Source organism: Grus americana, chromosome 8 (assembly GCF_028858705.1).
Source record: "Grus americana isolate bGruAme1 chromosome 8, bGruAme1.mat, whole genome shotgun sequence".
NCBI lineage: Eukaryota > Metazoa > Chordata > Aves > Gruiformes > Gruidae > Grus > Grus americana.
In genome coordinates, this window is record NC_072859.1 from 28,409,248 (window position 1) to 28,430,571 (window position 21,324).

The 21,324-nt window shown below is 41.4% G+C and overlaps 1 protein-coding gene across 8 annotated transcripts in view; it reads left to right on the forward strand.

Moving 5' to 3' along the window:
- ELAVL4 (ELAV like RNA binding protein 4) overlaps window positions 1-16,121 on the forward strand; it is an 83,494-nt gene extending 67,373 nt beyond the window's left edge. For 5 of the 8 annotated variants that reach the window (XM_054834256.1, XM_054834253.1, XM_054834254.1 and 2 more), the window contains exons 4-7: window positions 6,085-6,238; window positions 6,630-6,855; window positions 8,261-8,299; window positions 12,670-16,120. In XM_054834256.1, the coding sequence (XP_054690231.1) occupies window positions 6,085-6,238; window positions 6,630-6,855; window positions 8,261-8,299; window positions 12,670-12,997 (747 nt within the window). In that variant the 3' untranslated portion in view covers window positions 12,998-16,120. Of the gene's footprint in view, window positions 1-6,084; window positions 6,239-6,629; window positions 6,856-8,260; window positions 8,300-12,669 lie in introns of all 8 variants that reach the window. The other 3 variants (XM_054834252.1, XM_054834255.1, XM_054834258.1) reach the window with 3 other exon arrangements.
- The last annotated feature ends 5,203 nt before the right edge of the window (window positions 16,122-21,324 follow it).

A 21,324-nucleotide genomic window follows, 5' to 3' on the forward strand; every position in this document is an offset into this window, starting at 1 on the left:
GTGAATAGGGCTGTGGGAGAAAGTACTCCTGTGTTTCTGGAAATACTGTGACATTACTGCTCAAAGATCTTGCTATTTATCTTGGTTTCTCTGGGGTTTTTTTCAAAATGCCAGATACTTCTACAAAATTCAGGCTCTAAATCTGTCCATGTTAATTCTTATAATTGTCTGCAAAACTACAAACCATCTTGTCACTGTAGGGTAACCAAATAACAGCAACCTCGGACTTCTCCGTCCTACAAAGTCATTTGTCAAAAAGATTGCCTTCTAGTCGTGCTCTGTGGTGAAGGAGGCGCAGGAAGCACGAGGCAGGGGAGGAGGAATGCTGCGGCAGCAAGCAGTGGGGGAGAGCTGCGTGCTCTGCACCCTGTCCCAAACCGCTTCAGAGGTATGGGCGGAGGTAAACACAATAACTTGAGTTGCAGCCAGAAAGTGCTGGCTTGCCGATAGTTATGGCGGCAGAGCTCTGGTGTTGGGTGCCCTTGGTGTAATCCTCTGCCAAAAACCATGTGTTTTCCACCCATATTTTCCTATAGCCTCCCTGGGGGCTACCTGCCCCTGAGCTGGCTGGCCACCACCTGCAGCTGCTTCTCCCAGTGGAGACATGAGATGTTGTGCAAGGCCGGGTGGTAAGGGGAGGGTGTACAGAGAGATCTGGGGATACGCTGATCTGTGGGGGAGCTGGGGAAAACGAAAATACGGGGGAAGGCACAGAGGGGGCTTAGGTGTTCTGAGGGAGAGGAGGTGGAAGGTCAGGGGCTGGAAGATACTAGGAGGATCTGAGCATGTTGGACTGTGGCAAAGAGGGATTTGCATTGTTAAGGTTCCCGTGAATGCAGTTGCATTGGGCCCCTTCCGTGTGGAGAACACGGCATGTGCTGCACCCCGTGGGCTCTGCCGGCTCATCGGCTGCCTTTCCCTGAGCTCCAGCAAAGCTTTTTAGAGGGTAGAGGTGTAAAAGAGCATGTGCTCCTTTCCTTCCCTCAAAATTCAGATTACAGGCATTTGCAAGCTGTGGATTTGGGATGTAGCTGTTCTATAGTTCCTTTTTAAATTCAGGCAATTGCTTGTTCTGTTTTGTGATAGCTCAGTTAGTGGTAAGAGGGGGCATCTGCTGTGACTGCTGCACCCTGGGACAAAGCCTTGGACAAGAAACTAAAGATGCCACAGACATGGAAAGCCTTTAACTAAGTTTACTTTGGTTTTGCTCTTTAGGAGCCTCTGTCTGCATAACCTCTTGGACTTTGTAGTGCTTGTTAACAAATCCTCCTTCACCCTTTGTGCCCGTAGTGATGCTGTGGCTTGAAGGACTTCAGTGCCGCGTTTGAAGGTTCAGATCTGGCTCTGCTGCTTTCAGCAGGTACCAGAGAGTCTTTAGCTGTTAGTTTCGTGCATCTTCTCGTAATCGAGATTTCTTTTAACGGCTTCAGTTTTGCCGATGAGTCCTTTTCATTCCACAGAGCTGGAGCAATTATTTCTTAGCCTTGCTCTTGATACAGTTGGAGTGCTTCTAGGTTATTGTCTATGGATGTCTTTCCTGAAATGATGGTATAGGCCATTGTATCTTACCTGCAATCATAATTAATCCCTGTAAAATGGCATTGAATCACTCAACATAAAGTGTATTGTCACTTCCCTCCACCCCCCAGCCAAGGGCTTGGTGAAGAGAAAGGACAAAGCAGTGCAAGTGGTGGATATGAAAATATTCCAGATTGTAGTCTTCAGCCTCTGGACCAGAGGGCTCTTGTGTGTGCTTGTTCTGACAAAGCACGTAGCTTTTACAGGAGGGTTTCTCAAATCTGTGTGTTTACACAAAATCAGGGCATGGATGAGGGCCTGGAAGTGACTGTGGGGACATGTCTCTTCTGGCCATAGCCCATCCTCTGGTGTCAAGCAGATTTTGCTTCTAGTTCTGTATGTGTGTGAAACAAGTGAGATTGTGCTTATTTACACATGAAGCTCTTTGAGCAGTCGTGTTAAAGCACTTCCAATGCCTACCAGTGGAACAGGAGGCAGCCAGCGGAGGAAGGGTTGTCCTCATTTTACACGTTTGGACCTCGGGCACAAAAAAGTGAAGTGACTCACCCCAAAAGTCATGCAAGAAATCCTACCTCTCAGTTTGTCACGCAAAGACACAAAGCAAAGTCTTTCAGCATTAAGGTCACCAAGAAGCTTATTATTTTTGAATGTTACACACTTTTTTGAAAGCTGCGTGGGGAGTCATTTAACACCAATGGCACCTTATCTGCTTGTGGCTGGAGAGATGTCTGGGGATTGCAGGTACCATCGGTGGGCAGTTTGGTGCCCTGTGGATGCCTGTGCTGCCATGCAGCACTCGCTGATTAAAGGCTTCTGACTCGTCTCTACCGACTCCCCAGGTGAGTAACACGAGGTGCAGAGCAAGACACACTTCTCCTTGGGGAAGTTCTTTGAAAGATGCGAGGCACTAGGTTCCTTGTGAGCAGATGTTTTGAGCAGGGCAGGGTGGCTCTGCTGGCAGAGCACATCCTTTCAGGAAAGGATGATGCTGTTCCTCTTTGGAGCAGATGGGAGTTGACTTTTGGGTGGAGGCTTCTAGAAATGGACTTAATGTTAGAGAAGTCCAGGATTAGCATACAAGCTGAAGGCATCTCTTAGCCTGAGCAGCAGTGAAGTGGTTAAGTGTCAGCATTTAGATGGTCACTGTTACATGTCCAGCACCTCGCCTCTGTAAGACAAATGGGATGCGTTCATGCCTTCAGGTGCCTTTGCTGCGGGCTCTGGCTTGGAAAGACCAGACCGCTTCAATTTATGTTCTGAAGAGTCTCGAGGTTAGACATTTTTCAAAAAGTTTTCTACATGGGAAAATGGGTAGGAAATCAATAGGGAAGATAATTACTGTAACTTGGAGATATTTTCTGTGTTCCTGAACAAAAATGTGCATTACCATGGAAGATATGAAATGCTGGACCTTATGACTCTGCAGTAGTGTTTGGAGACAGTGGTGCAGACTCTTGAGGTTGGTGTTTATGCTGAAGAGAAGCCCTTACACAGACTAATGTTCAATGTCAGATGAGAAATATCCTAGGAAATGTTTTTCACAGTATATCTATATTTATAGAAACTAACATCAGAGGCCAGCAAGCCATAAAATGAATTGTACGATATTTTATTATCTGCCTTGCAAATTTGACCGAAGAACTCCTAAATGATCTTATGCGGTGAAATATAACACCATTGTTCGACCTCCAACTGTCATACAAATGGACAAACATTTTAATGCTGAGAAATGCCTGGGTCAAACAGTAGTTTGGTGTTCTCCAGCTCATTTATTTGATTTTTTTTTTGGTGGTTGCTAGGATTTCCATATTCTTTTTTTTCAACACAGTTTCATTATAGGGTGCTAACACTGCCGTGAGCAAAAAAAGTCATTTTTAAGTGTGAATATAAAGAATTAATGCAGCATCCTCACCCAGTGCTTTGCAGTTTTCAGTGATAAAATGAGAGCTGGTTTTGGCTCCCATTTTAATTTTCACAGCACGAGGAGCTTCTGATCCTGGTGGAGGGTCAGGGTGGGCGATTTCTTCCTTTGCGAGCTAATACACAGGAAGGCATCCCATCCTCAGCACTAACTGAATAATAGCTTGAAAGCAGGGTGGTGTGATCTAACAGATTGGTTTGTCATTGGCTGACCTGAGAAGGAAAATGAAAAAGATTCAAAAGCAGATAAATAATTGACATTACTAGCCTTGAGTCCATTCAGCTCGCGACCTTTTCTCCTTGATATTCAAGATGGCTGAGTTGCTTTTGGCAGCTTCTTTCTCCGGCTCCCCTGCAACCTGAACGTTTGATTGCAGGAGGAAGTGAAAATTAGACCTGAGCAGCGATAGATGTTACCTGTGCTGTGAGTAGATGGATTTGTGTGTGCAGTCTCTCCTTCCACTGTGTGTCTACGTGGCCCACAAGAGCAGAGCTTTTTTTGTGTGTGGAACTATGTGTATATATAAAAAATGTCAGGCACTCGGTGCTCTGGGAAGTAGTGTTTTTTGCATATCCCAGTACTTTTCATCTTCCCTGTAATGTGGCATTTGGTTAATGAATGTGCCAGAGTGAGAAAACCCAAAGGAAACCCCTGGCTGTTTTCCCAGGAACTTTATTAATTTTGCAGCTTTCAGTTTTAAGGAATAGGTAAGGTCCCTACCCCCGTGCCAGAGAGGCTCTTAAGTGTTTTTTAAACTAATTCCTGAAGTAGGTTAAACTGTAGGTGTCTGAACCCTTACAGTAACCTCTCAAGGTAAGGCATTTGCAGAGCACAGAGAGTCTGCTTTTCCAAATGCCCTGGCACAGGGTGTAAAAGAGAAGCCACCGATATGAGACCACCAAACCAAGCACAGTCAAAACTGGTCATTTTTGGCATGGTGTCTGAAGGTGAAAGCAGAGTGTGGTTTTTCCTGGTTTCCCCAAGCACCTAGCTTGAGCTTAGTTACTTAAAAGCCAAGCGATGCTGTGTGTGTTCTGGTTGCGGAGTGTCAGAGGGGTGTTTGGGACCAGCGATTAAATGACTTAAAGGCTGTACCTCATCAGGAGCTCGGGGCTGTGAGGTCCTAAATAGCTGAGACACAAAGTAGTTTCCACCCCAGTAGACTTCTCCCTTTCAGCACTGATCTCCGCACCTGAAGGTTTCTCTGCTCGTTGCGTCTGCTTGTGCCTTTGTGCTGTGCCTGAGCGTGTTCAGTTGATGCAAATGTTTTATCTAACCTCTTTTTCACATTTCTTTTCCTAAATTTTTCCACCTCCTCTCTCTAGCCTTCTCTGTAAATGTTAGATTTAAAAGGTTATGTACAAACATGTAAGTTATAAAGAAGTTGCCAAAAACCTTAAAATCTAGAATCTTTAGAGTTTGTCTGCTATTATGCAGAGAAGATTGTGGAAGCAAATGTTAGTCATTCACATCATTTTCTGTGTTGAGTCAACATCTATTTTTAGGTGTGGAGCACATAAAGACAACTCTTTGACACATAAAACACATAAAGACATCCATTTGACATCACTTGTGTTTGGTCTAAGGCTGGGGAAGAAGACAGTTGCTGAATGCATTGTATTCATGATGGGACCCCCCCCATTTCCTTCCAAGACACTTTTTAAGACATAATGTGGGAATGTACTGATCTGTTTATATTTAAATAAATCAAGATGAAGTGCAAAATATTCAGGTTTGGATCCAATGTTATTTCAGATGTGCTGCAAAGTAATTCTTCATGATCTGTGCTGAATACTTATCATTAGGCTTTATCCAGGAAGTATTTCTATTATGTTAAATGTGTGTATTCTAAATGTATATATTATTTTAAAGTGCAGAAGGCTTTTTATGCACATATTATAATTACAAATCTGATTCATAGGTAGAGGAGCAGTTAAGAGACTTGATTTAATAATTTTCCAACAGCATACATGCAGTGCCTCAGCTAGGTTTTCTCATTTGCTTGGCCATAATATTTTGTGGTCTGGTTCTGGGGCTTATAGTGCAAGGGAACTTCTTGTGATAAATTGCAGATATGACAATGAGTGTCAGTATACAGTTCCCTGAGCAGATGTTCATTTAGTCTAATTTCACCAGTACTTTTCATCCACAACAGATCTTGCCAGCTCAGGATGAAAACAACAAAGAGATAGCACAAAAGATCACTCTGCAAATAACCTGATCTGTTTCAGACACTTGGGGGGGGGGGGGGGGATAAAATGTACTGGAACTTCAGAGTGCTACGTATGTGCTAAGGTTATTACATGTTGGATACAGTAAATCATCCATACACCCACAACTCAGAGGGGTAAATTTACAAAGCTGTGCGTAGGAAGCTGCACACTAATCTACCTCTGAACAGTAGTTATTTTATGCCTGCACTTAAAGAACCCTTGCATCTGTTTTTAAGGTCTCCCTAGCTCTTCCTTTGTTCTTGTAGCCTTTCCTGGCTTTGTTGGTTTTGCAGCACAGGTAGTGTCTGAACTTGAGGGTTATTGCTTGTGAAAGAACAGAAAATAATCTGTTTAAAATGCAACGGGTGGCTCCAGCTTACTAATGCACCTTTCCTCTTCTGCAATCCATAGGTGTCGTATGCCCGTCCAAGTTCAGCTTCGATCAGAGATGCGAACTTGTATGTCAGCGGCCTTCCGAAAACAATGACCCAGAAAGAATTAGAGCAGTTATTCTCACAATATGGGCGCATCATCACCTCACGGATTCTGGTTGATCAAGTCACAGGTTAAAAGAAAATTTTTCTTAATATATGCATGGTTTTCTGGAAATGGCAAAACTGTAACCGCTTGCTGGCAGTTGAGTTTTAAGACAATGTGACTGTAGTGTAAAAATGCAGTACCTGGTTCTCTATAAACGTAACTGTTTGGAGGCAAAACTGCTGCCTCTGTGACAAGGGATCTCAAAATGCGGAATGTTTACCTAAAATCATTATATTAAATGTGGTGGGGGCTGGTTTTGGAGAACACAGCTGGGGAAGGACATTTTTCTTCATAGGACTTCTTTTAATTTGCAAGCTGTGTATTCTGTGAAGCCAAACCCAACATTCTGTTTGTTCGTTACATAGATGAGGCTGTTCGTACAAACATTCATCTGTTCACATGTTTTTACTTCCCAGGGGTTTCTCGAGGTGTGGGATTTATCCGTTTTGATAAGAGAATAGAGGCAGAAGAAGCCATAAAGGGACTAAATGGCCAGAAGCCTAGTGGTGCTACAGAACCAATTACTGTGAAGTTTGCCAATAACCCCAGCCAGAAAACAAGCCAGGCACTCCTTTCACAGCTGTATCAGTCTCCCAACAGACGCTACCCTGGACCGCTTCACCACCAGGCTCAGAGATTCAGGTAATTACCTGGAAAAGAACTAAAGTTCCACCAGTGACGACAATGTGGGGCAGGTGCTGCGCAGGAAAATATGCTTTAGTTGCGTAGGTTGACCTGATTTTCTTTGTAAAATTAAATATTCTTTCCTGGAGAATGAGGAGGAAAATCTGCTGACAGCAGTAGTCATGTTGTATTTACTAAAACAGCTGAAGTACTGTACAATCAGATCTCATGAAGTCTCATAGAAAAAGGGAGGACAGAATAGAGTTACACTGATAATCAAATGAGCAGTGACTATCCTGTTCTCTCTCATTTTTTAGGTAATGCTTTTATTTTCTGCTATATTATTACAGTTTTGATGCAGCTTAGACTTTGATGTTAATGACAGTGGATTGGTAGCAGGAAAAAAGCTGAGTCTGTTCCAGTCAGCAGCAGTATCATTAAATTTATTAGCCTGAGATATCTGCTCTTAGTATAAAGAGACCTTGTATTAGTATTCAGTCTGATTCTTCAGATACTCTCAGGGATGTTTTATGCTTTGTATTCTGAATATACTGTTTCCATCTGATAGGTAAGCCAGAGTTAGCTATACATGATGTTCTCATTACTTTCATATTTGATAATAATTTTTAGGCAATCTAGCATTCAAATAAAAGGTCTGCCTTCAAGAAAAAGAAAACTTGGACATAGTCACATAACTGAGTTGCATACTGGCTTTACAGAATTATTCGAAAGTCATTTTAGTTTTTTCAGTGATGAAAAGTGCTAATGAATTAAAGATCATTTAAAAAGCCAGTAATCAGATACATTAAATTTACACTTGTTTTTGTATCTTGGCACGCAGCTGTGTCCATTGAGGTCACTACCAAATCATTCTGTGGATAGAAGGGCTTTAGCCTGCTCCCATGGAAAGCAGATGATTACCTTCTGCAAAATTTGGTGGTCATTTAGATTGATGTATCATGGAAGATTAATACTAAATATATGTAACATAGTGGGGAGAATGTGTTACGCTAAAGCAGTTAGAATCCAGAATCTTTCCAATTCCAGCAATTTTGGACTGTAACATTTCACTTCCAAGTTAACTGTAAATATAAGGTGAACAGTGTAATTATTTGCAAAAAAATCATACTAATATAGTCTAAAAAAGACAAATCAGAAGTGGATTTTTTTAAAACCAAACCCTGGAAATAAAGGTTTACTCTAAGAGTGTAAACAAGTTAAAAATGACTTTAAATGCTGTGGTGGAAATTTAAGCACAACCTCAGACCTAACAAAGCAGGCTGGGAGTTGTTAGGTTCCTTAGATGTGTGGGAAACTTGTTGAACATTTCTTCTTTGAAAATGGAACGCTATTAATAATAGTTCCATTGAGCGATCTTGCCATCTGTGAGACATTAACCCAAAGACCCTCCTTCTCTTTTCAGGCTGGACAATTTGCTTAATATGGCCTATGGCGTAAAGAGGTAATTAGAATTCCACAGATTGCCAGATGTCCGTGTTGGCACAGATTGGTGCTACAATTTATTTTTTTTAATTCACTAACTTTATTTTTTTTTAAATCCTTCTTTTCTTCCACCAGCATGTCAAATTCTTTTTAAGTTTGGACTTCAGTTGGTTTTGTTACTTTAAAGGCCACACATGCAAATTCTGTGGGTTTTTTCAACCTTTTTTATTTACAGGTGGGCTTCTCAAATGGTTTAGGTGCAACAGCTATAAGCATTCAAACTGCAGTTGTCCTGCTAAATGGCACTTTTTCCAGAATCAGAACTATTACCTTAAGTTTTTAACTAATCGCAGATCTGATAATGGAAAATTTAAGTCGAAAACAGAATTATACTGCTGTTGTCTAAATCTCACAGTTAAGACCTTCTTTCTACTGCATCCGGCATCACAAGTTGGACTTACAAATATAGCTGTGTGCACCTCAATCAGCCCTGAGTTTCTTTTGTTACAGGTTTAATACTTTGAAATTTTCTCAGTGCTTGATATTTGTTTTTTGTTTTAAAATAGCTCTGTGTTTGTGTGTATGTGCACGCATGTGTGAAAGTTCAGCTGATTTGTAAACACTTATGCTGTTTCATGAGTATGTTCGATGTTTGATCTGATAGCTAAAATGAGCTGACGTGCTGTTAGTGTTTCTTCTAATGGCACACATCAACGCAAGCGAACCTTACAGCAAAATAAAGGTGTAGTCTTATTCCTGATGTTACCATAAGATGTCCAGCCACCCCTCACAATTAAGATGAGAAAATACTTCTTAATCTCCTGAAATGGTCTACTCACCACATTTGAAAATTATTTGAGCTTTTTAAAAGCTGGTAAAATGGTATGGTAAGTATAATCTTTACACTAGCTAGTAGTGGACAGTAACATGGGTTTTAGCTACTGCCATAGTAGCTGTCACACAAATCACAAATCTTAAGACTACTTACAAAAGTAGTAGTCAAAACAGAGGCGGTGTATCTTCCCAGAAGCACTCCTGGTGTTTGCTAGTACACTTGTTACACTCCTGATACCCGTAGTGGTGATGGTGATACAATGAGTCAGAACTTACCACCTGATTTGATCGCACACCGCGTCTCCTGCATTCTCCTCTCATTTGTTTCTTGATACATTGCCAAAAAATGGCAAAACTCTCAGCCTTGAGTACAAGTTGGTGTCAGATGGGTGGGTTTGTTCCAGGAGTTTTTCCAGGGTTTGCTGCTACTTTCCCTGGAATTGGACTGGCCTGTGGTATGGGCAGACAGGGCTTAGTCTGAACTAGTGAGGGTTTGAATTTGGGTTTCACCTACAGAGGGAAAGAGAGAGTTACCTGTCTTTTTAGGTTATGCATCTACTTGCTTAGTAATCAGCCTGTGATGTTGGTCTTAAATCACAACAGATTTTTTTAAGTTGTTTTGTAGGAATCTTAAATTAGTTGTTGTCTTCTCTCAGCAAATCCTGAAAACTTGTACTTGCACCAGCAAACCCTGTATTTACGGGCATATGTTCACACAGAAAATACCGTGTTGATAAAAACTTCCTGAAACTTGCCTCTGAAGCATCCTTAGTGCAGTGTTCCTGGGATCGGGGGTCGGTTCATTCTTTCCCCATGTTAACTACGTGGTACTGACGGAAAATGAGATGTGCTGATGTGGAAAAAGGGTTTTGTTGACACTAATTTCAGATAGCTCATTAGTAGCAAAGCTACTTATGCATTACATTATCTTGTATTTGTGTCAATACACTTGCGTTAGTTTCTTGGATTTACAGCAGCTCCTGTGCTCATGGAACGTGAACAGTTGAAAGCTGCATCGCTCCTAAAGGCTTCCAGGGAAAAGCCGCTCTCCAGTGAACTGTAGGAAACTTTAACCCTTTACATCAGTGCAGCATTCATTAAAAATGCAAAACTTTATAACATACTGTGTGATGTGCACAGCTTTGCATTGCACAGATTTTACAGTACCATCACTTACAGGGTAGTGTATACATTAGTGTTGTACTTCATGTTAAATTTAAACATTGCAGAAAAGGAGCATTTGGCTTATGTATGTTACTAGCACAGTTGGCACTTGTCAGCAATGGGCTTTGTCCCATCTTCCAAATTTCAAAGTAAGTTTGTTGGCTTGTACAAGCTCCCAGTCCTGGCCGCCTTATTTACAATTCCACGTATGGTGGAAGGAGCAGTATAAATTGGCTTTGTCCAGCCGTCTGTTTTCAGCAGTTGGGGAGACACCGTGTGTTAGAGCCATGCTGAACCACTGTGAGAATGTTACTAGTTTGACTATGTGGGACAAACTGAAAGATGTTGAGAGTAGGATTTGCAAAAGTGAAGTTCAGTTGGAAAATTGCCATGTATTTTTAATAAACCGTCTGCAAACCTGTATGTCTGAGGATCCAATGCTGTGAGCATTTGCGAACTGCTCATTTACAGCATAGCTACACCCCAGTGGCATTCCTCAGCTTAAGATGTACATTCCAAGTGTCTTTTTTTCCTTGAATTTAGATATATACATAAAGTGCCATCAGGAGTTAGCAGAATGGTGAGCAGCCCATCAAGTGTGTAGTTTCTTTTATGGTTATTTAATACACACTGCATAATACTGTGCAGGTTGCTAAACGTATGTGGAAATATTACAAGTGTGAAAGAAGTTTTGGAGAGCGCAAGAGCTCACTCAGCAGCACTGAGTTTCCCCCTTCTCCTCCCTCAGCTGTCACTCAGAAAATCCTGAGGAATTATTACTCAGTTCTGGTATTAAAACTCATCATATTGAAGGTACATGTGAAACTGGATTTTTATTAAGACATTTCCTCTGTGCAGTTGTTATTTTAAAACATATCCCAAAGTGTAGCTTCAGAAAGCATGTCATTTTTTTCAAACTGATGAAAGGAAAATTATGTTGATCCTGAGGGCTGATACTGCTTAACATCTTCATTAATAACCTGAGTCACGGGCTGTGATGCGCCCTCCTTGCATTAATGGGTGACACTAAATTGGTGAGGGAGCAGGGACGGTCGCCGTGCTGTTGGCCACGGCTGCCGCTGGGGAGACCCTGACAAGCTGGAGCAATGTGGCGAAGTTCAGGAAAAGCAAATGCAGAGTTTAGCCCCTGACTGCTGTGTTCAGCTCCCTACGAGAGGCACGAGAGAGAAGGTGAAGCTGAGCTCCTCTCAGAGGTCAGCGGCACAAGGACAAGAGTCAACAGGAACAGGCTGCAGCAGGTGAAATTCAACTGAGTGTAAGGGCAGATCTCTTGCAGTGAGTGAGGGTGGTGGCGCCCTGGAGCAGAGACTGCAGCAGCGGAGTTGCATCCTTGGAGACTTTCAAAACTGTCCTCTGCAAGGCCATGAGCAGCAGATCTAATCTGAGGAGTTAGTCATGCTTGGAGCAGGAGGTTGATGAGATGACTGCTGTAGATCCTATCCAGCCCATATTATACCATGGTGGTTCTGGTTCATAAGCACACTACCTGGCTTCAGCTTCCCAATTCAGATGTTTAAGAAAACAGTCTCGAAAGACAACAGGGGAAAAGTTAGGGTGTTGTATTAGATTTCTAGGAGCTTGTCTCTCCACGTTGACTCTCTGAAGAACCTAAGAGCCTGTCACGGACATGAATCTCGCAGTGTGAAGGTACTAGTTGACATGCTCATTATATTTATGCACTGTTTTACTTACTCTACAGTTGCTGTATAAATCTTCTTTCGTATGTGGCCAGCATTAGGATTCTTATTAACTGGATTTTTTCCCCGGTGTTTGTCAGTTAAGGACTATGTTAGGAGAATTAAAATCTACCACTTACAGACATCTCTCTAAATCTAATAGTATGTTTTGCAAAGAGGCTACTGTTATAGCTGAATTGTGACAGTGGCATTTCATACTAATCCCTTTAAGTAAGTCTTGAAGTTTATGGGGTTTTTCACTGCAAACTAATCAAAAGTAAAGCATTAGCTCTTCATTGCCCTGAAACTACATTATTTTAGTGATGGGAATAAGTGGGAAATTCAAATGAAAAAGTGGCCTCTTCAAATGAACTCTTACTGATAGCAGCATGTGCAGGCCCTTTTTGACATCTTAGATTGTCCTTAAGCATTTCTTTTATTAGATCTTAGTGTACATCTAAGTAGGGCTTATCCTTGAAGGGAGATGCATTTATGCCCAGATCTGGTCTTTCTTTTTAGTACAGCTCCATTCTACTGAAGTAGGCGTCAGAGACCAAGGGTGACTGTGTAGTCATCTTCCAGGGATAGGATCAAGAACCTTGGTTAACTTTGGCTTATTTATTTTAAGGTCTTGGTTCCATGTGGCTTGTGCCAAGAGATCTATTTAGAATAGACCCCTCTTTTTACTTGGTAGGTTTTCTCCGATCACAATTGATGGTATGACGAGCCTTGTCGGAATGAATATCCCTGGTCACACTGGGACTGGATGGTGCATCTTCGTCTACAACTTGTCTCCCGACTCGGATGAGAGCGTGCTGTGGCAGTTGTTTGGTCCCTTTGGAGCAGTCAATAATGTCAAGGTGATCCGTGATTTCAACACCAACAAGTGCAAGGGATTTGGCTTTGTCACCATGACCAACTACGACGAAGCTGCCATGGCGATTGCCAGCCTTAATGGATACCGTTTAGGAGACAGAGTATTGCAAGTTTCCTTTAAAACCAATAAAACCCACAAATCCTGAATTTCATATCCTTACTTACTAAAATATATATATATAAATATATATACGAACAAAACAAAACAAAAAAAAACTCTTCAAGGCTTATATTCAACCATGGACTTTATAAGCCAGTGTTGCCTAAGTATTAAAACATTGGATATCCTGTGAGGAACAGGAAAGGATTTTATAATGCTTAGAGAAAAAAAAAAAAACCTTTGATGCATTGAATGTTCTTTCATAGCTGTCGTTGTTGAATATAATATACATAGATAACAATGTGCAGGGATTTTTACCCGGCCAGCTAGTTTTACTACCTTCCTTGAAGGTGGGTCTTTTTAAGATGACCATTCACTCATTTGAAAAAATAATAAAACAAAAACAATTTTTACAAACTAATGGGATTAAAAGCGAGAAAAAAGATTTTTGTTTTCTTTTCTTTTTTTCAAAACATTGATTGAATCAGATTGGTAAACCCCCCACAAATTAAAGAGGAACAATAAAAATTGCAAAAAGAACAACATAATTTTGCAACTTTTTTTATTTTTCCTTTTTTCTTTTGTATCATGTGAACTAAACAGTCTTCTGTTAGGGAATGGGGTAAAGGGGGATACCTGATGACATAACAATTTAAATAACATTAACAATGTTGCCAAAGAGGTGGTCTCTTTGCTGAAAATGGGTTTCAAGAAAAATCTATTTTTATAAAATATAAAGAATTTTTACAAGAGAATCTGGATTTGAGAAAAAATATTTTGACTGGCTAATTTAGGGGAAATTGACAACTTTGTCATGTTCATACTGCACTGGTAACTTTTTAGAGATCAAGATGTGTGTTTTAAACTGGATTAGTAGATTGTTTTTTGAAGGATGGGCTACAAACAGATGATCTTCGTATCTTTTCATAGCATGTAATAAAAATATTAAATACAGTACGGGAGAGTGTTCTTCCCAGGCACGCAGTTACCCACAGTCAAAACCCAAAAGCAAGGAGATGAGTTGCAAGACGGTTTTTCTTTAAGTCATCAGTATGGGATATCAGCAGAACAAAAGTTAAAAAAATTAATTTTTTGATCAAAAACTTCCTTGGTTTGAGCAGTAGGTGCTACAAAATTATTTACATATCTTAGTATCATAGTTAAATGTAATGTGTTTAGAAAAAATACATTTGCTTTAAATTTGTTAAGAATTTTCAAATTCACTTTATAGCCCAAGCTAATATAATTGGGCTGTGTTGGCACATTTGGAACACTGTTTATGTTGCTTGAAACACTTATTTATTTAATTGCCGATGTGATGCATATGGCCAAAATCAAATATAGCTAGTTTGGCTAGTCTACTTATTTGTTTACTTAAACTATGGGAAGAAGCATATTATTGTGTCATTTTGTTGTGTGTGTATGTGTATATATAATATAAATATATATATATATAAAGTTATTTTTTCTTTTGGTTAATTTATTATAAGTTGTAACACTTTGCTAGTTTTGTTTGTATATGTCTTAAAATGTTTTCTTATGATACTTAAGTGACAGAGGTATCAAGGTAACTTGTGTAGAAATATTGTTTGATATATTGTCATGTTTGTTGTGAATATTTTTTCTTACTGCACAGTAGAAAAGAAAACAACTGGGTCTTTATTTTAATGTAATTCAGATTGGGGAAAACAGAGCTAAGGGAACAAAATGACTGAGGGGGTGCTCTCCCATGTCCAGTGCACTGATCATTTTAGTATGTTTGTGCTTTGTACGGTTATATATTTAAAACAAAAAAGGGTCATGCTCTTCCCTGAGTACTAGAAACAGTTACTCGCTATGCATAATCTAGTTGATAGTTAAATTTGCTATTGCTTTTCTTGTCTTGTTATATAAAATCTTTTCAATACAAGTTTAGTCTTAATGGTAATAAAACGTTATGGTTATTTATAACTTGTGCTTATTTTGTGCATTTTTTCCATGCTATACCCACTAACTGCATGTAGACTAAGTATTGTTTTTTCACACTGAAGAGGCAAACTTTTGTAGTAGACAAATAACTAAAGCAAAGGCTGCATCATAATTTTATCAGTTTTTTACGTTAACAATGTTAGATTTTAGTTTAAAGGAACACTCATTCAATGTTCAGGGAAACCTTTATACATCATCTGCTATGAATGAGCGCAGTTTGCTGGGAAAGTTTTGATGCATTTGCTAAGCATTAGTGGGGAAGGCATGTCAGAATCTTTTCTCTACGATGTGTTTTACTATCTGAATAATAATAATAATTTAAAAAATCTTTCTTAGGACCAGGCAGTTGTATACTTTAGTTATAATGAATGACTTCATGTTAACCTTGCTAGTTTAGATCATTTCTGAGGGAAAGTATTGTAAATGTTTTTTTCATAACCTTGTTGTGTTTGAATTATTTGTACTTTAATTGTCCAGACAATAAATGAAAGTGTGTAGAATGGCTATGGACTTCCCACCTTTTTCACCGTGTTCAGATGTTTTAGTAATCCCAGCCACACCTCAAATGAGGTAGATGTTAAAGTCTGATTTCAGAAGCAAGGTCTTCGAGAGAAACGTGCTAGTCAAACCAGGTTGAGCGTATTCATTATCTGGTTTTCTTTCTGAAGGTTAGAAAGAATTGGCCATTTAATTTAAGATGTTGAACACCAAATACCAAACTGTAACTTTATTTACTTGAATGTGGAAGATAAGGATTTCTACTATATACAGTATTTTTACACAATGAAAATATTAACTCAGTCAACATAGCAACACTTAAACAAAAGTAGCAAGCAAATTTCAGCATTAATACAGGTTTTTAAACCATCATTTAGTTTGACTTTTCTATGAATATGCTATGAATGTCATGCAATATGAAACAGTGTACATATCTACTGTACAACAGTATGATCACATTCCAAATTTGATTCTTTTCACCATGTGTTATAACTAGAGTTGATACTTCTTTCAGTTGACTTCTTTGAATCCCATTAATACAAATATTCACTCCATGTTTATGTTCTGTAACATTCACTAATTGAGAATATGTACCTTGTAAAACTGCAGCATTGAACTTCATAACTGAGATTAGAAAACTATATCAGAGGGCTGGACGGACTGTGTGGTTCTTCAGCTCCTTCACCTATTAATAAACTCGTGTTTTTGTGAGATTAAGTTACCATGTTGGTTATAATAATTAATTTCAGGCCACAGAATGAGTTTGTTCTTAAATTTACAGCTTGCTTAATTCATCCTTAAATCAACCTTGCCATTCCATGGTAAAATACAGAAGTTGTTAATTTGTTCTTTTTAAAGAATAGGCTCTGAAAAACATCATCCTTCCATCCATCTCTATATATGTATATACACACACACCTTTGATATACATATATACATACACACACTTTACAACATAGTGTAATGTGCACTAGCCCATTTAAAAAAACCCTGCACTTTCCGTTTTAAGAATGCACCATAGTAAACAGTGTTATTTTATAAAATAACACTCTCTACACTAGCTAACAAAAGCTGTCATTTTTTCCCCTGTCCTTTCTCCTGTGTACCTTACACAGGAAAGTAGAGAGATGAAAATCACCGTACGGTGCAGATGCTCTCCCGCCAGCAAGGTGACTGTACACGCTGGCATTTTGCTGCTGACTTCAGAGTGGCCAGTTTTGATCCAGATTATTTCCCTGCTTCCACTAAGGGTTGGCTACTGATCTTCTGCATCTCATTCATGTACAGTACCTATTTTTCCAGTCTGTACAGCTCACTATAAGAAAGCTCCTGTACACATGTAACACAAGGGACTCCGCCAGTTTTAAGGCTCTGGTAGGCGAGGTTCAGTCCCCATTTTGAGTATCACAAATGTACACTGGATGGAAGTAGTCGCAGACAGCCCTGGTTCACTACACTGATGCTATGTGAGTGTTTTTAGAAAGTCTTAGTGAAACAATTCCTGCCCAGCTGGGATCAGAACCAAATTTCACTCACACTCATTCAAAGTAATCAAGTTTTATATTTCTTTCCTGAAAGGGTAATCAATCTTGCTGCAATTAGCAAGCCTGCTGCATAAACAGAAAATCACCTGGGGGAGGGCATTTCAAGTGCATTCACTTTATATTCCACTTCAGACTACCTTGGGCACAGTAATGGGCTTTGGCTGAACGGCGAGGGGAGCGTACGTTGAAAACGATGCCCGGTGTAGTCGAGTGAGCTGCTCTTACGCTTTCACTGTGGAAGTCAGCTTGCCTAGCGCCACTGAAGCTGTAGGAACCAAAGGCAGAGAAACAGTGGTGCTGTTCCTGGTTCCTGTTGGGATGGGGGGGGCTGGGTGCCCCACACCTAGCAGAGCCTGCTACCAGGGTACGTGAATGGGCCTCAGGGTAATTAATGGGGGGACACGGGGATGGGACGTGACACCTGGGAGGTGCCCTGCGAAGGTCTTTCTCCATCACCTGTAGCAGGAGCCAGGCAAGACTGTTAACTTGCACATCTTGCTTACGTGACCACAGATGAGGTAAAGCCAGGTCTGCGTGTGATGACAGAAAAGACTTGCTCCCTGTCCTGGAGATCTTCCTGAGCTTACCGCACAGAATTCATTGTACATACAGAGCAAAATGAAAGGACATCAAATCCAGCGTAACTTCACAAAAACTCTGACATCTCAGTCTAATCCGGTATCACTCCTCTAGAAATAACTAACTTCTTAAACCCAGAAGCTGTGATGGAGCCAGTCCAGCTGAGCTTCACAACCTTGTAGGGGGGCAAATCACTTGGGGGCAAACAGGAACTTCTGCAGGAAGGAAACGAAAAGCGACAACCCCACAAAGACACACAACCCCACACACAGACACGCATCCACAGTGGGCCGCTCCTCCTGGGCGTCGCTGCAGAGCAGCCTCCTGGCCCCACGCTAAGGAAATGGCTCTCGCCCCAGGGGCACCAGGGTGGTTCCTGCAGCAGCCAGGAGAACGCGTGTGCTGGTGCGACGGGCGCTTCTGGGGCCTTTCCCAGAAACATTCTGTGCCACTGGTGTGCTCGAGCCATTCAAATGGGATCAAGTGCAGTAAGGCTACTGGGATGATCAGGTGAATGGAAACTTTACAAAGAGCTTAAATTGTTTCTGCTCCCACGAACCCAAAACCTGCCTTTCAAAAAGCCTGTTCCCTGTAAACGTACCAGGGCTAAGCATTAGGGCTGCAGGAAGGCAACTGACCGAAAGGACAGGTCATGCAAAGACAAACTAATGTGACTCACTCACAGCTGAAGACCAGAAATCAGACTGGTTCTTTGTGACTACCAGATTAGTGATTTTCTGATACCCTATTTCAGTAGAACTAACTGGGAAGATGGGGACATGGATACACACAAAAATTAAATAGCTGCTTTTCAGATAAGGTTTGAAGTTTTTTCTGCAATACCCCTAAGGTATCACTGGTATTTTTTTAAACACCAGTCCAGCATAGCTTAAAGGACTTAAAATAGTTCATCTTGAATTTCATTCAGATTTTAAATGTTACGGGGCTGCAAATTATTTTGTGTGCAGTAGTGAAAAAAATAAAACCCTCAAACCTATCCTATCCATTCCACAATAAACCTCCAGTCTTCTCTCAAATCGGTGGGGTTTGGAGCTGCCAGCAATCATGACCCAACTACTGCTGCTTACTCGCAGGCAAACACAACCCAAGGCTGGTTCGTATTCCCCCCGCAGGTGCAAAGCAAAGCAGTGTGGTGGGGCGCACTGGTACACCAGCGAGTCCGGAAGCCCCTGACATTGCCTGTTGCTTTGGGGTGGATGCAAGGGTTTTGGCACCAAAACAAATGTCCCCAAACACTTCAGCCACCAGCCTCAAGGCCTCTCCTGCTCCCGTGCACCCCCACTGCAGGTGGCAGCCCCCCCCCCCCACCCCCTCTCTCCACGACACCCGTGCTGTAGCAGCTACAGGACAGCTCCCGGCCAGCCCCAGGTGCCATGGGGTGCTGCCGCCCGCCCAGCCTTGCTCCAGTGTCGAAGGACGAGCAGGACAGTTTGTATTTAGGTCTTTGTTGACACCCCCCCCCCCGATGGCACAGGGGCAGCACACTGGGGACCCTCTGTCCAGGCCACTGTCTTACCTGGCCCATGGGGCACACAGCACCCCACTGCATTGATCCTTTCCTTAAGTAAACTATGAACCATGGCTTGGAACTAGATGAGCTTTAAGGTTCCTTCCAACCCAAACCATTCTGTGATGCTATGAAATTTCCTAAATTTCATTTCTGATTGAGTAGACCCTGTCTCACAGCAGCCCAGGAGCCATCGCTTGGGCAGGAGGAGCAGGCAAATAACTATGGCCTTACTTTATCCATCCTGACCATCTCCTTAACACCACAACCTTTCAGAACCTGAGTTCCCCGCCTTCCGATGACACCGATGCGGGTCCCAGCCTAGACAAAGCCCGTTTTGTATGCCACCCGGGGCTGCCGGCGCAGTCAGTGACATGGGGCTGGCAAGGCTGGAAGTGCCCGACCGCCGCTGAAATTCTCCGCTCAGCCTCATGGTTTCTTTCTCCTCCGAGACCCAGACGCACAGCCTGGGGTGGCTTCGCGGTCGAGGCACAAGTGCAAGCCATCAGTGACAGCTTCCATAAAGACATGAGACTTTATCAAATTAGGAGGAAACAAAAAAAACCACCACCACCACCACAACCCTAAACTTTAGAAATGAACATAAGCAATGCCATTAAAAGAGCAATCATTTAAAAAATAAATCCCTGATAAGGAGAGAAACCCACCAAAGGAAAAGGGGCTTAATTCAGAGGCCTTGTCTGTGCTGTGCATCACTGAGCCACCCAGCAACTTTCTTCATAGCAACATCTGGGGAACCTGTCACTGAGGCCCAAAATACTTAATTTTATTTAAGTGACTTTTAAACACACAAGATCGTTAGCTCTTCAGTCTGCACATCAGGACTGACTTGCACTGCCACGATCTATTTGCTTTAAAGCAGCACTTAGACTTTTCTTCCCTTACATTTTGCCGGAATTGCACAGGGCCCAACAAAATGATATGCAAGAATTAGCTTTTTACGAACAATACAATTCTGATTTTAAATCAGCACATAAGACACTTAATTAATTTTGTAGGATAAGGAATCTGTTGCAAATATACAGCAGTACACCCACACATCACCATCTGCTGTGGAGAATTAAATGTACAACTCACAAATGAAATCCTGCAAAGTTGGTGCAAAAAGGTCCTTGCTTGAATTTAAACAAGGCTGTGGAAACCTGCAAACACATTGCAAAAGATCATGAAAACAATAACAAATTTGTCCATCTGTGAGTCAGTTCTACCAGGGTTGGGGTTGGGTTTTTTTTTGGTGTTTGTTTTTTTTTTATATTGGTGTATTTGCAATAATTGTTGCAGCTCACAATGCAAATTGTCTAAAGTATATTTGAGCTCTTCTCCTGGCCAGAACAAAGTCACTCATGGAGGTGCTCCCAACAGGCTCCGTCATGTTACGTCAGGTCTTCTGTGTTTAGGGGGAAAAAAAGAACAAAACCACAAGAAATTCCTTTTTTTAAATATTCCATTTAGCCACAGTTTTGAAAAAAATTGGCAAATCTGGCAATTGTTGTGGATGTTTATTATTAGAATTATTAACAAACACTGTTCTACTGAAGTGAGGAAAAATAAACATCAACAACTACTGCTGCCATGAAAAAACTCTAACACAAATATCTGTATCCCTTTGACTCCCGTGAAGCCAAGCATTCATTCTCTAATTTTGCCTCTTTTTTTTTTCTTTTTCCCTAACATACTGATTTGAAATGTGCTCTTAATTTTACACCTAGTAGAACCGCATGATACTAAGTTCTGTCTCCCGATCTCCTGTACGGAGGAGGTGGCTACGAATCTTCATCGCCAAGAAAGACAACGCAGTCTCTTGACCTAATAGACGCCAGTGAAATGCGCGGTGAGGTGTGAGAAGGCTGGAGCAGCCTGAAAGCAAGGCCCTGCCGACAGCTGCACCCCCTCCCCTGCCTTTTCAGTGCGCAGCGTTAACCCCCAGGACGGCCAAGTCTGCCGAGCACTCGCTGGCAGCCGCGGGCTGTAGAAGAGCCCAGGACCTGCTCCTCACACTCTCACCAGCCGCGTACCTCAAAAAGTTGTCTTTTGCAGCATGAGGATGACTGCAGCCATACCAGTGATCCCTGAAATACAGATGCCCTTCTTTTTTTTTTTTTAAAATACGGTGCCAGGAAGACATGCTGACATTTTCTCTGGTTGCTACTTCATTTTATCAATAAAAGAGCTATAAACACGCTGCCCCAAAGCACACACACTTACGATGCTACCAAGCCCGTCAGCATCTGGAAT